General features: G+C 47.8%; 1 protein-coding gene across 1 annotated transcript; it reads right to left on the bottom strand.

Annotated features, from left to right (window-relative positions):
* Nucleotides 1–980: 980 nt before the first annotated feature.
* Nucleotides 981–8,113, bottom strand: LOC138795365 (extracellular calcium-sensing receptor-like). The gene is made up of 6 exons (XM_069974351.1): nucleotides 7,995–8,113; nucleotides 7,519–7,810; nucleotides 6,624–7,436; nucleotides 5,549–5,773; nucleotides 3,709–3,832; nucleotides 981–1,897 (listed from the first exon to the last, which is right to left on the bottom strand). Exons 1-6 carry the CDS (start codon nucleotides 8,111–8,113, stop codon nucleotides 981–983), a joined length of 2,490 nt encoding a protein of 829 aa, XP_069830452.1.
* Nucleotides 8,114–15,562: the final 7,449 nt, after the last annotated feature.

Below are 15,562 nucleotides of genomic sequence, written 5' to 3'. Positions count from 1 at the left end.
AGGCCCCGTAATGAATGCTCACAGGTAAATGCTGCAGTGCTCTGAATGTCAGAGCAGGAAGTCATTGGCTTTCTGCCCTGCCAGTCTCTCTTGTGGCTGGAGGCAGCATTGCACCTCCAGCTACAAGAGGCCCCAGATACCCATTCACACCTGGCCTGGTGCAGTCCAACCAGGCCAGATACCCTGGAATTCATTCTCCCAAGTGACATCACTCGTGAGCCATGGAGCTGGGAGAATGAATACCAGGGTATCTGGCCTGGTTGGACTGCACCAGGCCAGGTGTGTACTTGTATGGTGGGGGGGGGGGGGAGGGGGGGCTCTCTTGCAGCTGGGCTGGACAGTTGGGAGAATGAAGGAACGTTGGGGGCAGGGTGGGGGGTTTGTGACGTACAGGATTCATGGGGCCCCATACATTTTTTTCCTATGAGGCCCATGAATCCTAACTATGCCCATGACCACTGCCACCATTGGTTTTCTCTATGTTTACCTTTGCTTAGTAGAACTTGTAGTCACATGTGGCTTCAACAAGCCAAGGAACTCTCAATGCTTTACAGGCTTTTTATAAGAGAAAATAAAAGCAGAAATCTAGAATCTAAGGAGAAGGGCACAAGAACAAGAGTAGGGGAGAGACACAACATAACCAGGAAAGATTTCTTTACATCTTCACCCGGCCATTACAGAGACCACGCCATTGCTACATGCCTGGTGATCTGGAGACTCTTGGCTTCTACATAGAAAATGTCTTCCTCTCCTCATGTGGTCATATTGATCTCTGGTTCTCCGGAGGGCCCAGGATATGAACAAAGCATCAGGTAGCAGTAACTTAACTTTTTATACATGTTCTTGACACATACATTTCAAAGTTTATTCATCAAGTAGATTTTTTTTATATAAGGTTTTGAGTTTTGCATCTACGATGAATGTTTGTCCCGCCAGAGCAGTGTACACAGTTTTACGCTATGAATGGGTCCAGGGTACCATTACCCCAATAGCTTGTTCCTTTTACTGTTTCCTAAGATTTCTCGTCTGTTCTTCTCCGGCCTCAGAAGAATGATGTAACATTTGGGGAGGAAGATGCAACCCAGAAGTCCAGCACTGGAGGCCAAGATAGCAAATACCTGGACGGCGACAGTATATTTACCACTGGTGCTCAGATAGGCCGGGATGAAGGAGATCCAGACACAGCAGAAGATCAGCATGCTGAAGGTGATCAGTTTGGCCTCGTTGTAGCTGCCTGGAAGGTTCCTTGCCAGAAAGGCCACAAAGAAACTTACTGTGGCCAAGAAGCCCATGAACCCTAAAGTCATGTAGAAGAATAACTTATGTCCCTCATTACACTCAAATATTATCTTATGGTTTTCTATCTGAGTGTTCAGTGCCGGGAAAGGGGGAGACTTGTAAAGCCAAACAGAACAGATTAGAATCTGAAGCCCGGAGCAGATTCCCACAACGTGACGTGGGATTATAGGACCCAACCATCTCCTCAGAGGACTGTCCAGTCTGGTGGCTTTAAATGCCAGGATTACCATGATAGTCTTAGCCAGGACTGAGGAGATGCTGATGGAGAAGACCACACTGAAGAAGGTCTGTCTCAGGAGGCAGGTAACCGTAGATGGCTGACCGATGAAGACCAAGCAGCAGAGGAAGCAGAGAATGAGGGACGTCAGTAAGATGTAGCTGAGCTCCTGGTTGGTGGCTTTGATAATTGGTGTTTCCTGGTGTTGAACAAATAATATTAAAATACTGATAGTAAGAGAGGAGAAAATGGCGACCATTGTGACCAACAGAGTTCCCAGTGGCTCCTCATGTGACAGGAACTCTATAATTTTGGGGATGCATTGGTCTTTTGTTTCACTGGACCACTGGTCAGGAGGACACTTAAGGCACTCACTGGCATCTGCAATAACAGGAGACGGAGTTTCTGTTAAAGGAAAATTAAAGCTCCACCTGAAGGTCAATACATTTGGAGAATAATGCTCCATGGGGTGATGGAGACAACTTCTGAAGGAGACAGACTGCATAGTAAGAGTAAGGGGAAAGACTTAAGGATTTTAATTGGAGTAACCCGCTGGGGAGGTAGATATTAGCAGTACCCAGACTACCCCTGTCAGATGCTATGGCCATGGATTGGCACGAGGGTGCAGGGCTAGACCACGGGAACTTGAGCAAATGGGACCCCAGCACAATTCTTTGTTGCCCTTAGTCAAGGCACCAATAACTAGACCAATGCCAGGGTTCAGAAACAACGGTGGTTGTGCGTTTATTAACACGGTGGTTGTCAATAACAACAGTCTCTCTGGATGCAACCAGTGATGCAAACTTGGATATAACTGAGCAAATGGGTGATGTTGCAACAGGCCGTAGTGTGATAGTATCACTTTGGGTGAGAGGAATCTTAACGGAGGATGAGGGTGGTAGTTCCCTGAGAATGATGCTGGGTGGAATGATACTGAAGAGAATACTTGCTGTTGTGGATGAGAAGAAGATAGTGACTGGAGAACGACACCCAGATCTTGAATAGAAGAAGGAATCTTGAGGATGAGACTGGTCAGGACTGGACGGGATTATGTCTCTGAGATAGTGGAGAGGATCACACTAAGTTGCGGCCTTGCTGAGGAGCAGCAGAGAACACGTCCTTCCCTCTTGAAGGTAGAGGGAGAACAACCTGACACGACCTTCTCTCTAGAGAGCAGAGAGGAAACTGAAACAGGAAAGGAAGTGACTAACTGACCCCAGCCAAAAGCTCCACGGCTATTGGGGTTACAATGGCAGCCGGGGAAAGTCACGTGACACTAGGCCCTTTGCATCACCACGCCATGTGACATGGACACATATGCAAATCAATGTACTTAAGAGAATATGAGGAACACAGAGAATAATTCCAAACTTGAACACTTGGGGGCGCAACATAAGCTGAGCTCTTTGCAGTGGCCATTAACCCTTTTCAGTACTATAATATATAGAACCTTTCCTGTACTGGGACACTGCATAATCTGTATATTTACCTGTATGATTGGTCACCTCTCCCATAGAGCAGAGGTCTATACGTCAGGACATCTGGGAGGAGCCTCAGCTATATCTATAGGACCTTACCTGTATGATTGGTCACCTCTCCCATAGAGCAGAGGTCTATACGTCAGGACATCTGGGAGGAGCCTCAGCTATATCTATAGGACCTTACCTGTATGATTGGCCACCTCACCCACAGAGTAGGGGTCTATACGTCAGGACATCTGGGAGGAGCCTCAGCTATATCTGTAGGACCTTACCTGTATGATTGGCCACCTCACCCACAGAGCAGAGGTCTATACGTCAGGACATCTGGGAGGAGCCTCAGCTATATCTCTAGGACCCTACCTGTATGATTGGCCACCTCACCCACGGAGCAGAGGTCTATACATCAGGACATCTGGGAGGAGCCTCAGCTATATCTCTAGGACCCTACCTGTATGATTGGTCACCTCACCCACGGAGCAGAGGTCTATACATCAGGACATCTGGGAGGAGCCTCAGCTATATCTCTAGGACCCTACCTGTATGATTGGCCACCTCACCATAGAGCAGAGGTCTATACATCAGGACATCTGGGAGGAGCCTCAGCTATATCTCTAGGACCCTACCTGTATGATTGGTCACCTCACCCACGGAGCAGAGGTCTATACATCAGGACATCTGGGAGGAGCCTCAGCTATATCTCTAGGACCCTACCTGTATGATTGGCCACCTCACCCACGGAGCAGGGCACACAGTCGTAGCAGCAGACCGCCTCTCCTCGTCGTGGCACCTTCCTGTGCCCCGGGTGGCATGGGACACTGCACACAGAACTGGGCACCTGAAAACAGTGAGACCCGGTGGATTATTGGATGGAAGAACAATGGAGGAGCCACTATCTGGGGTCACACTCAGTTATATTTGTGAATGATTTTTAATGCAAGTAAAAAACAAAACGGACAACTGGAAGACAAGGTGCACACAATCATCTGTGGAACATCGGGATCAGTCTATATTTCCCTTATCCTCCTGATCTTCCCATGAAACAATATCGGCAGGAAAAATAAAACACACAGCCAACAAGCATATACAGTATATAAGATATCTACATACCTAACAGCATGGAAACACATATACACACCATACGCTGATATATACACTATATATACATTGCGGTTGTATATACAGATAAACATACAATGGAACCTGTACAGCTAGAAACTCAACCTTCTGCCTCTTTTTCTTCCCAACATCGAGGCAGATCAGGTAGCCCCATACACTGAAGATGGTCAGGTGATAGGATATTTCCGTATAGGAAATCTACAGCTGTGGACTCCATCTCCCGTATAAATAGTCTACAGCTGTGGACTCCATCTCCTGTATAGGAAATCTACAGCTGTGGACTCCATCTCCCGTATAAATAATCTACAGCTGTGGACTCCATCTCCTGTATAGGAAATCTACAGCTGTGTACTCCATCTCCCGTATAAATAATCTACAGCCGTGGACACCATCTCCCGTATAAATAATCTACAGCTAGGGCCGCCATCTCCCGTACAGGAAGTCTACAGCTGTGAACTCCATCTCCCGTATAAATAATCTACAGCTGTGGACTCCATCTCCTGTATAAATATTCTACAGCTGTGGTCTCCATCTCCCGTATAAATAATCTACAGCTGTGGTCTCCATCTCCCGTATAAATAATCTACAGCTGTGGTCTCCATCTCCCGTATAAATAATCTACAGCCGTGGACTCCATCTCCCGTATAAATAATCTACAGCTGTGGACTCCATGTCCAGCATAAATAATTTACAGCTAGGGACACAATGTCCCTTATAGGAAATCTACAGTCGTGGACTCCATCTCCTGTAAAGGAAATCTACAGCTGTGGACACCATCTACCATATAGAAAAATATACAGCTGTGAACACCATCTCCCTTATAGGAAATCTACAGCCTTGGACGCCATCTCCCGTATAGGAAATCTACAGCTAGGGATACCATCTTCCATATAGGAAATCTACAGCTGTGGACTCCATCTCCCGTATAAATAATCTACAGCTGTGGACTCCATCTCCCGTATAAATAATCTACAGCTGTGGACTCCATCTCCTGTATAGGAAATCTACAGCTGTGGACTCCATCTCCCGTATAAATAATCTACAGCTAGGGCCGCCATCTCCCGTATAGGAAGTCTACAGCTGTGAACTCCATCTCCCGTATCGGAAATCTACAGCTGTGAACTCCATCTCCCGTATCGGAAATCTACAGCCATGGACTCCATGTCCCATACAGGAAATCTACAGCCGTGTACACCATTTCCTGTATAAATAATCTACAGCTGTGGACACCATCTCCCGTACAGGAAATCTACAGCCTTGGACGCCATCTTCCGTGTACTTGGGGTCTTGTGGTGTCTATGTCAGGGGGCAGTAATCCTGCTCCATGTTTATACATGTACAATAACAATTATTCCGAGCAGTGCGACATTCTACATTTGTAGCCCACAGAAGTGAGCTAACACATCCATAAGTCTATGTTCTCGGCCATACTCACATGTGACAAGTGGTCACTCCACAGAATGGAGCTGATGCTCAATGTGATTTTGTCTCCCGCTTTGGCTTCTGGGTTGAACATTCCAACTTTCACCAGATTAAAGCTGTTCTGAAGAACCTGAACATTGATGATGTCGTAGGCGGCTGGGAGGTCCCCGTCAGCATTAAATGACATCACGTCCCCTGACCTGGAGTTAAAACTTGTTTTCTTGATGGTGTAAAGAACCTGCAAAACAGAATCTGTGCCGTGACCTTTACTCCTTATACCGACCTAGACAGATATGGTCAGTGTTATGGGGACTAACCCAGTCACGTGGCTAGAAACAATTGTGGATCTGCTGGAATCCCCTGGAGCTGATCTCAGGGACTATGATGAAATACGTGTTACTGATCGGGATTCCCACCGCTGACTCTATAAGAGAATCATTATTGGTAACAATGGTTTATATGGTTGTTAAAAAACCAGAGGAGCCAAGGTTTCAGATTCAATGGACTTTAACGTATTTTGTGCCAAATGCAATGTTGCCATGATGTATCTGGGCACAGGTTGGTAGACGTCTTGCATGTCATTGTATTACACTCAGGGCCGTTTCTACCATGAGGCCCAATGAGTTTATTACTCAGGAGGCAGATTTGAAGAATCTCTTAGGGGCGGCATGTACCATGGAGTGGCCGTACATTATATTCTCTGTTACACACCACTAACTTCATTGACCCCATGACCTGCGAATGATAGCTGTACGGTAGGTATTGTTATATGTGTCGCACATCACTACCCCTGTATATGGAGCACAAGGTGTAATGGTAGTATGACCATGAATAAGATCACCAGGAGCAGTCACAATGCATTGCCTCTTGTACATGTCATCCCTGATTACACTGTAAAGACAAAGGCTATGCAGTCTGTTTGGCCAAACAGGACACCATATAACAATAGAATTCCACCTTTATTCTGGCATTGTATGACTCCCATCTATAAACACAATACAACATGGAACATCAGGTACATTGTCCAAATCTGGGTCCACCATGTCTGATGCCACCTAACCTCATGTATGAAACGATTCATCACGTACCTTCCAAGGTTTTATATCACCGATTTCATCACACATTCCATGGTGACACCCAAGGAGCCAGTGTAATGCATGAGCATAGGCATGGACTGCCAAGTAAGCATGGTAGGTATAACTGAGGTCATTGGTCTCAAATATCAATGACAAATGTTCTCCAAACTCCTCTCTGCCTGAGCAGAACACTGTGTTATTGCCCTCAGGGTTGTGATGCCCCTCGTCCCCATCATTCCACTTGCAGTTAAAAGCTTTTTCCCAGAAAAGTCTAATAAAAGGGTATGAAGACTGATTGGATGGGCGCAGTTTGAGAAGAAAGTTCTGGAAGCCAGGCATAGCTCCTGTATTCGGAATCAGCCCAATGGTACCATTCAATACCTTCCAGGCTTTTTTAGAAAAAAGTCCTGGAGTGAGTCCAAAGGAAGCTGAACTCATAAAGATCTTCCCGGTGACACCCTCATTATACAGAGCATCGAGCAGCGCTATGGTGTGGACCTCAGGGCTGTGCAGGATGATCACATTAACTGAACTCTCCTTTATGACCTCCGCCACTCGCAAAATCTGTCTGACCGAATAGCTCAGGTGGATTTTTTCCATGAAGGCTATACAGACTCCGGTCCTCTCTATGCCAGATTGGATGACTTGTCCACCCTGCTGTCCCACATCATTGTCCACAACCAGCATTCCCACCCATGTCCAACCAAACTTTCCAACCAGCTGACTAAGAGCAATGTTCTGAAACATGTTGCTTGGTACTGTGCGGAGGAAGGATGGGAAGTTGATCTTGTCACTAAGACTGGACAAGGTAGACCCATGACTGATCTGGAAAAGACATGATATCAGTTGTAGGATTCATAGGATCTCCAACACTGTGTCATGGTAGGTGAGATGACTATAAACGTACCTGAGGGTAATGGAGGACACCGAGCAGCCGAGCTATTGGAAGGGATAAAGCAGATACAAGTTCTCCCACTATTCCGGCTGCCTCAGATTGGCGGTGACAATCATATCCTGGGATTGGATTAGCGGCTCCTGACGTCAGGGACATGACCCCTCCAACTGCTCTTCGTTCGGACATACAGGAATCAACAAGACCAAAGCCCAAGGTGACATTTGGCAGAAGGTCTGGAGATTTATTGACTTCATTTATAGCAAACATGAGGCCGAGGACATCCCGGTAATAACGGATGTGAAACCTGAAAGAACCAGAAAATGATGACTATTTTTCATTCATAGTAATAGTCGCTCTACAAAAAATACCGGGAAGTCATGTTTCTTAGATGTTGATGGCTTCTTCCAACCACGGTCTACATCCTCAGGATCATCATCCTTTTCTATCTCTAAAAACATCTAAGGAATCCCAGATGACCTAACACTTACCCAGTACATGACACCGGCGTCGGCAACTCCTGGAAAGTTGGTGAATGGAAGTCAAAGCCAGAGTGGACAACAAAGGCTCCTCCGATGAGAAGGTCTCCAGTCTGAAGGAAGGAATCCATGGTCCAACCCTGGAGGCTGCAGCCAAACTGGGACTGTCCCTCACTCAGTGAAGACAAGAGAAGAATGACCTGAAGGAATCGCTTCATGGAGCCAGAATAGTCGTCCTAGATAAACCAAGGGGCCATGCTAGGAACCAGAGGAGACCCGTGTTACTAAGAGGAAATGTAACATATAAGCGGCTTTCTATAATGTAATGGTATCACTTAGATCTCATACAATGAAGCTTGTCTTGTAGATCCCCATCTAGAATATCCTCCTGGAGAGCAGAGAGAAAGTTGTACAAAGAGAAGTCTATGATGTCATCACTGGTCATATATAGGGGAGACTATGATATCATCACTGGTCATATAGAGGGGAGACTATGATGTCATCACTGGTCATATAGAGGGGAGTCTATGATGTCATCACTGGTCATATAGAGGGGAAACTATGATATCATCACTGGTCATATAGAGGGGAAACTATGATGTCATCACTGGTCATATAGAGGGGAAACTATGATGTCATCACTGGTCATATAGAGAGGAGACTATGATGTCATCACTGGTCATATAGAGGGGAGTCTATGATATCATCATTGGTCATATAGAGGGGAAACTATGATATCATCATTGGTCATATAGAGAGGAGTCTATGATGTCATCACTGGTCATATAGAGGGGAAACTATGATATCATCATTGGTCATATAGAGAGGAGTCTATGATGTCATCACTGGTCATATAGAGGGGAAACTATGATATCATCATTGGTCATATAGAGAGGAGTCTATGATGTCATCACTGGTCATATAGAGGGGAAACTATGATATCATCACTGGTCATATAGAGGGGAAACTATGATATCATCACTGGTCATATAGAGGGGAGTCTATGATGTCATCACTGGTCATATAGAGGGGAGTCTATGATGTCATCACTGGTCATATAGAGGGGAGTCTATTATGTCATCACCTGTCATATAGAGAGGAGTCTATGATGTCATCACTGGTCATATAGAGGGGAGTCTATGATGTCATCACTGGTCATATAGAGGGGAGACTATGATGTCATCACTGGTCATATAGAGGGGAGACTATGATGTCATCCCTTTTATATATGGAGAAGGCTATGATCTCAGCACGTACCTGATGTCCATCATAGAGAAACAGAGGACAATCCGGGCCGACATATTCTAGGTGATCTTCATCGGTATTGGTATCTCTCTGTATATATGTGTAATATGTGGGGATGGGTAAGTGGGTGTAATAAAAGGTTGTATGTGTCTATATTTAGTGGGGGTCAGTATATAAGGCTGTATATATGTATATGCTGTGGGGGTCAGTATATATGATATAAGGCTGTATATATGTATATGCTGTAGGGGTCAGAATATATGATATAAGGCTGTATATATATGTATATGCTGTGGGGGTCAGTATATAAGGCTGTATATATGTATATGCTGTAGGGGTCAGAATATATGATATAAGGCTGTATATATGTATATGGTGTGGGGGTCAGTGTATAAAGCTGCGTATGCTGTGGGGGTCAGTATATATGATATAAGGCTGTATATATGTATATGGTGTGGGGGTCAGTGTATAAAGCTGCGTATGCTGTGGGGGTCAGTATATATGATATAAGGCTGTATATATGTATATGCTGTGGGGGTCAGTATATATGATATAAGGCTGTATATATATGTATATGCTGTGGGGGTCAGTATATAGGGCTGTATATATGTATATGGTGTGGGGGTCAGTATATAGGGCTGTATATATGTATATGGTGTGGGGTCAGTATATATGATATAAGGCTGTATATATATGTATATGCTGTGGGGGTCAGTATATAGGGCTGTATATATGTATATGCTGTGGTGGTCAGTATATAGGGCTGTATATATGTATATGGTGTGGGGGTCAGTATATAAAGCTGTGTATGCTGTGGTGGTCAGTATATAGGGCTGTATATATGTATATGGTGTGGGGGTCAGTGTATAAAGCTGCGTATGCTGTGGGGGTCAGTATATATGATATAAGGCTGTATATATATGTATATGCTGTGGGGGTCAGTATATAGGGCTGTATATATGTATATGGTGTGGGGGTCAGTGTATAAAGCTGCGTATGCTGTGGGGGTCAGTATATATGATATAAGGCTGTATATATGTATATGCTGTGGGGGTCAGTATATATGATATAAGGCTGTATATATATGTATATGCTGTGGGGGTCAGTATATAGGGCTGTATATATGTATATGGTGTGGGGTCAGTATATATGATATAAGGCTGTATATATATGTATATGCTGTGGGGGTCAGTATATAGGGCTGTATATATGTATATGTGTGGGGGTCAGTGTATAAAGCTGCGTATGCTGTGGGGGTCAGTATATAGGGCTGTATATATGTATATGCTGTGGGGGTCAGTATATATGATATAAGGCTGTATATATGTATATGCTGTGGGGGTCAGTATATATGATATAAGGCTGTATATATGTATATGCTGTGGGGGTCAGTATATATGATATAAGGCTGTATATATATGTATATGCTGTGGGGGTCAGTATATAGGGCTGTATATATGTATATGGTGTGGGGTCAGTATATATGATATAAGGCTGTATATATATGTATATGCTGTGGGGGTCAGTATATAGGGCTGTATATATGTATATGTGTGGGGGTCAGTGTATAAAGCTGCGTATGCTGTGGGGGTCAGTATATATGATATAAGGCTGTATATATGTATATGCTGTTGGGGTCAGTATATATGATATAAGGCTGTATATATGTATATGCTGTGGGGGTCAGTATATAGGGCTGTATATATGTATATGCTGTGGTGGTCAGTATATAGGGCTGTATATATGTATATGGTGTGGGGGTCAGTATATAAAGCTGTGTATGCTGTGGGGGTCAGTATATAGGGCTGTATATATGTATATGGTGTGGGGGTCAGTGTATAAAGCTGCGTATGCTGTGGGGGTCAGTATATATGATATAAGGCTGTATATATATGTATATGCTGTGGGGGTCAGTATATAGGGCTGTATATATGTATATGGTGTGGGGGTCAGTATATAGGGCTGTATATATGTATATGGTGTGGGGTCAGTATATATGATATAAGGCTGTATATATATGTATATGCTGTGGGGGTCAGTATATAGGGCTGTATATATGTATATGCTGTGGTGGTCAGTATATAGGGCTGTATATATGTATATGGTGTGGGGGTCAGTATATAAAGCTGTGTATGCTGTGGGGGTCAGTATATAGGGCTGTATATATGTATATGGTGTGGGGGTCAGTGTATAAAGCTGCGTATGCTGTGGGGGTCAGTATATATGATATAAGGCTGTATATATATGTATATGCTGTGGGGGTCAGTATATATGATATAAGGCTGTATATATATGTATATGCTGTGGGGGTCAGTATATAGGGCTGTATATATGTATATGGTGTGGGGGTCAGTATATAGGGCTGTGTATATGGTGTGGGGGTCAGTGTATAAAGCTGCGTATGCTGTGGGGGTCAGTATATATGATATAAGGCTGTATATATGTATATGCTGTGGGGGTCAGTATATATGATATAAGGCTGTATATATGTATATGCTGTGGGGGTCAGTGTATAAAGCTGCGTAGGCTGTGGGTATAGATATCTGTAGATAGGACAATGTACACATCAGTATATATAGCTGTGAGGGTGACAATCCCGTCTAGGTCCCCATCTGGGATCCTGGTCCTCCCAGGACTATAATTATACAGCAGCTGCGGTGAGGGTCTCGGGGGCCGGGGGGCCGGATTCCTCGGAGTCCTCCTGATAATGAAAGGTTTGGTGATTACAGGGCCGGTAATGACAGGTTCTCGGGGTAACATGAGAATTGGGATGGAATCCGATCACTGGGGGCCGGAGAATAACGGGAGGGGGAGATCATCCGATCATGTATCATCATAGGACGCCAGCTCCGGACCCCCCGGCCGTCCATGGACACATCATATCATCACAGGACCCAGCTCCGGACCCCCCGGCTGTCCATGGACACATCATATCATCACAGGACCCAGCTCCGGACCCCCCGGCTGTCCATGGACTCATCATATCATCACAGGACCCAGCTCCGGACCCCCCGGCCGTCCATGGACACATCATATCATCACAGGACCCAGCTCCGGACCCCCCGGCTGTCCATGGACTCATCATATCATCACAGGACCCAGCTCCGGACCCCCCGGCCGTCCATGGACACATCATATCATCATAGGACGCCAGCTCCGGACCCCCTGGCCGTCCATGGAAGCATCATATCATCATAGGACGCCAGCTCCGGACCCCCTGGCCGTCCATGGACACATCATATCATCATAGGACACCAGCTCCGGACCCCCTGGCCATCCATGGACACATCATATCATCATAGGACGCCAGCTCCGGACCCCCCGGCCGTCCACAGACTCATTATATCATCATAGGACGCCAGCTCCGGACCCCCGGACGTCCACAGACTCATCATATCATCATAGGACGCCAGCTCCGGACCCCCCGGCCGTCCACAGACTCATTATATCATCATAGGACGCCAGCTCCGGACCCCCCGGCCGTCCATGGACACATCATATCATCATAGGACGCCAGCTCCGGACCCCCCGGCCGTCCACGGACACTTCATATCATCATAGGACACCAGCTCCGGACCCCCGGACGTCCACAGACTCATCATATCATCATAGGACGCCAGCTCCGGACCCCCCGGTCGTCCACAGACTCATCATATCATCATAGGACACCAGCTCCGGACCCCCCGGCCGTCCATGGACACATCATATCATCATAGGACGCCAGCTCCGGACCCCCCTGGCCGTCCACAGACTCATCATATTACCATAGGACGCCAGCTCCGGACCCCCCAGACGTCCACAGACTCATCATATTACCATAGGACGCCAGCTCCGGACCCCCGGACGTCCATGGACACATCATATTATCATAGGACGCCAGCTCCGGACCCCCGGACGTCCACAGACTCATCATATCATCATAGGACGCCAGCTCCGGACCCCCCGGCCGTCCATGGACACATCATATCATCATAGGACACCAGCTCCGGACCCCCCGGCCGTCCATGGACACATCATATCATCATAGGACGCCAGCTCCGGACCCCCCGGCCGTCCATGGACACTTCATATCATCATAGGACACCAGCTCCGGACCCCCGGACGTCCACAGACTCATCATATCATCATAGGACGCCAGCTCCGGACCCCCGGCCGTCCACAGACTCATCATATCATCATAGGACGCCAGCTCCGGACCCCCCGGCCGTCCATGGACACATCATATCATCATAGGACGCCAGCTCCGGACCCCCCTGGCCGTCCACAGACTCATCATATTACCATAGGACGCCAGCTCCGGACCCCCCAGACGTCCACAGACTCATCATATTACCATAGGACGCCAGCTCCGGACCCCCGGACGTCCATGGACACATCATATTATCATAGGACGCCAGCTCCGGACCCCCGGACGTCCACAGACTCATCATATCATCATAGGACGCCAGCTCCGGACCCCCCGGCCGTCCATAGACACATCATATTATCATAGGACGCCAGCTCCGGACCCCCCGGCCGTCCACAGACTCATCATATCATCATAGGACCCAGCTCCGGACCCCCCAGACGTCCACAGACTCATCATATTACCATAGGACGCCAGCTCCGGACCCCCGGACGTCCATGGACACATCATATCATCATAGGACGCCAGCTCCGGACCCCCTGGCCGTCCACAGACTCATCATATCATCATAGGACGCCAGCTCCGGACCCCCTGGCCGTCCATGGACACTTCATATCATCATAGGGCGCCAGATCCGGACCCCCTGGCCGTCCATGGACACTTCATATTATCATAAAACACCAGCTCCGGACCCCCCAGACGTCCATGGACACATCATATCATCATAGGACGCCAGCTCCGGACCCCCAGATGTCCATGGACACATCATATCATCACAGGACCCAGCTCCGGACCCCCCGGCTGTCCATGGACACATCATATCATCATAGGACACCAGCTCCGGACCCACCGGCCGTCCATGGACACATCATATCATCATAGGACGCCAGCTCCGGACCCCCCGGCCGTCCATGGACACATCATATCATCATAGGACGCCAGCTCCGGACCCCCCGGCTGTCCATGGACACATCATATCATCATAGGACGCCAGCTCCGGACCCCCCAGACGTCCATGGACACATCATATCATCATAGGAGGCCAGCTCCGGACCCCCCGGCTGTCCATGGACACATCATATCATCATAGGACACCAGCTCCGGACCCCCCGGCCGTCCATAGACACATCATATTATCATAGGACGCTAGCTCCGGACCCCCCGGCCGTCCACAGACTCATCATATCATCATAGGACACCAGCTCCGGACCCCCCGGACGTCCACAGACTCATCATATCATCATAGGATGCCAGCTCCGGACCCCCCAGACGTCCACAGACTCATCATATTACCATAGGACGCCAGCTCCGGACCCCCGGACGTCCATGGACACATCATATCATCATAGGACGCCAGCTCCGGACCCCCTGGCCGTCCACAGACTCATCATATCATCATAGGACGCCAGCTCCGGACCCCCTGGCCGTCCATGGACACTTCATATCATCATAGGGCGCCAGATCCGGACCCCCTGGCCGTCCATGGACACTTCATATTATCATAAAACACCAGCTCCGGACCCCTGGACGTCCATGGACACTTCATATCATCATAGGACGCCAGCTCCGGACCCCCAGATGTCCATGGACACATCATATCATCACAGGACCCAGCTCCGGACCCCCCGGCTGTCCATGGACACATCATATCATCATAGGACACCAGCTCCGGACCCACCGGCCGTCCATGGACACATCATATCATCATAGGACGCCAGCTCCGGACCCCCCGGCCGTCCATGGACACATCATATCATCATAGGACGCCAGCTCCGGACCCCGCGGCTGTCCATGGACACATCATATCATCATAGGACGCCAGCTCCGGACCCCCCAGACGTCCATGGACACATCATATCATCATAGGAGGCCAGCTCCGGACCCCCCGGCTGTCCATGGACACATCATATCATCATAGGACACCAGCTCCGGACCCCCCGGCCGTCCATAGACACATCATATTATCATAGGACGCTAGCTAAGGACCCCCCGGCCGTCCACAGACTCATCATATCATCATAGGACACCAGCTCCGGACCCCCCGGACGTCCACAGACTCATCATATCATCATAGGATGCCAGCTCCGGACCCCCCAGACGTCCACAGACTCATCATATTACCATAGGACGCCAGCTCCGGACCCCCGGACGTCCATGGACACATCATATCATCATAGGACGCCAGCTCCGGACCCCCTGGCCGTCCACA

Source organism: Dendropsophus ebraccatus, chromosome 6 (assembly GCF_027789765.1).
Source record: "Dendropsophus ebraccatus isolate aDenEbr1 chromosome 6, aDenEbr1.pat, whole genome shotgun sequence".
Lineage (NCBI taxonomy): Eukaryota > Metazoa > Chordata > Amphibia > Anura > Hylidae > Dendropsophus > Dendropsophus ebraccatus.
The sequence above is the reverse complement of the archived record's forward strand: the minus strand, read 5'-3'. Positions and strand labels throughout refer to the sequence as shown.

Excerpts from the sequence above, each read along its gene's own strand:
- LOC138795365 (XM_069974351.1), bottom strand. The coding sequence starts at position 8,113 with ATGGATTCCTTCCTTCAGACTGGAGACCTTCTCATCGGAGGAGCCTTT. Across the intron at positions 5,774-6,623 it reads GTGATATAAAACCTTGGAAG|GTTCTTTACACCATCAAGAA; the intron begins GTACGTGATGAA and ends TCTGTTTTGCAG. Across the intron at positions 1,898-3,708 it reads TGAGGTGGCCAATCATACAG|ATGCCAGTGAGTGCCTTAAG; the intron begins GTAGGGTCCTAG and ends CTGTTATTGCAG.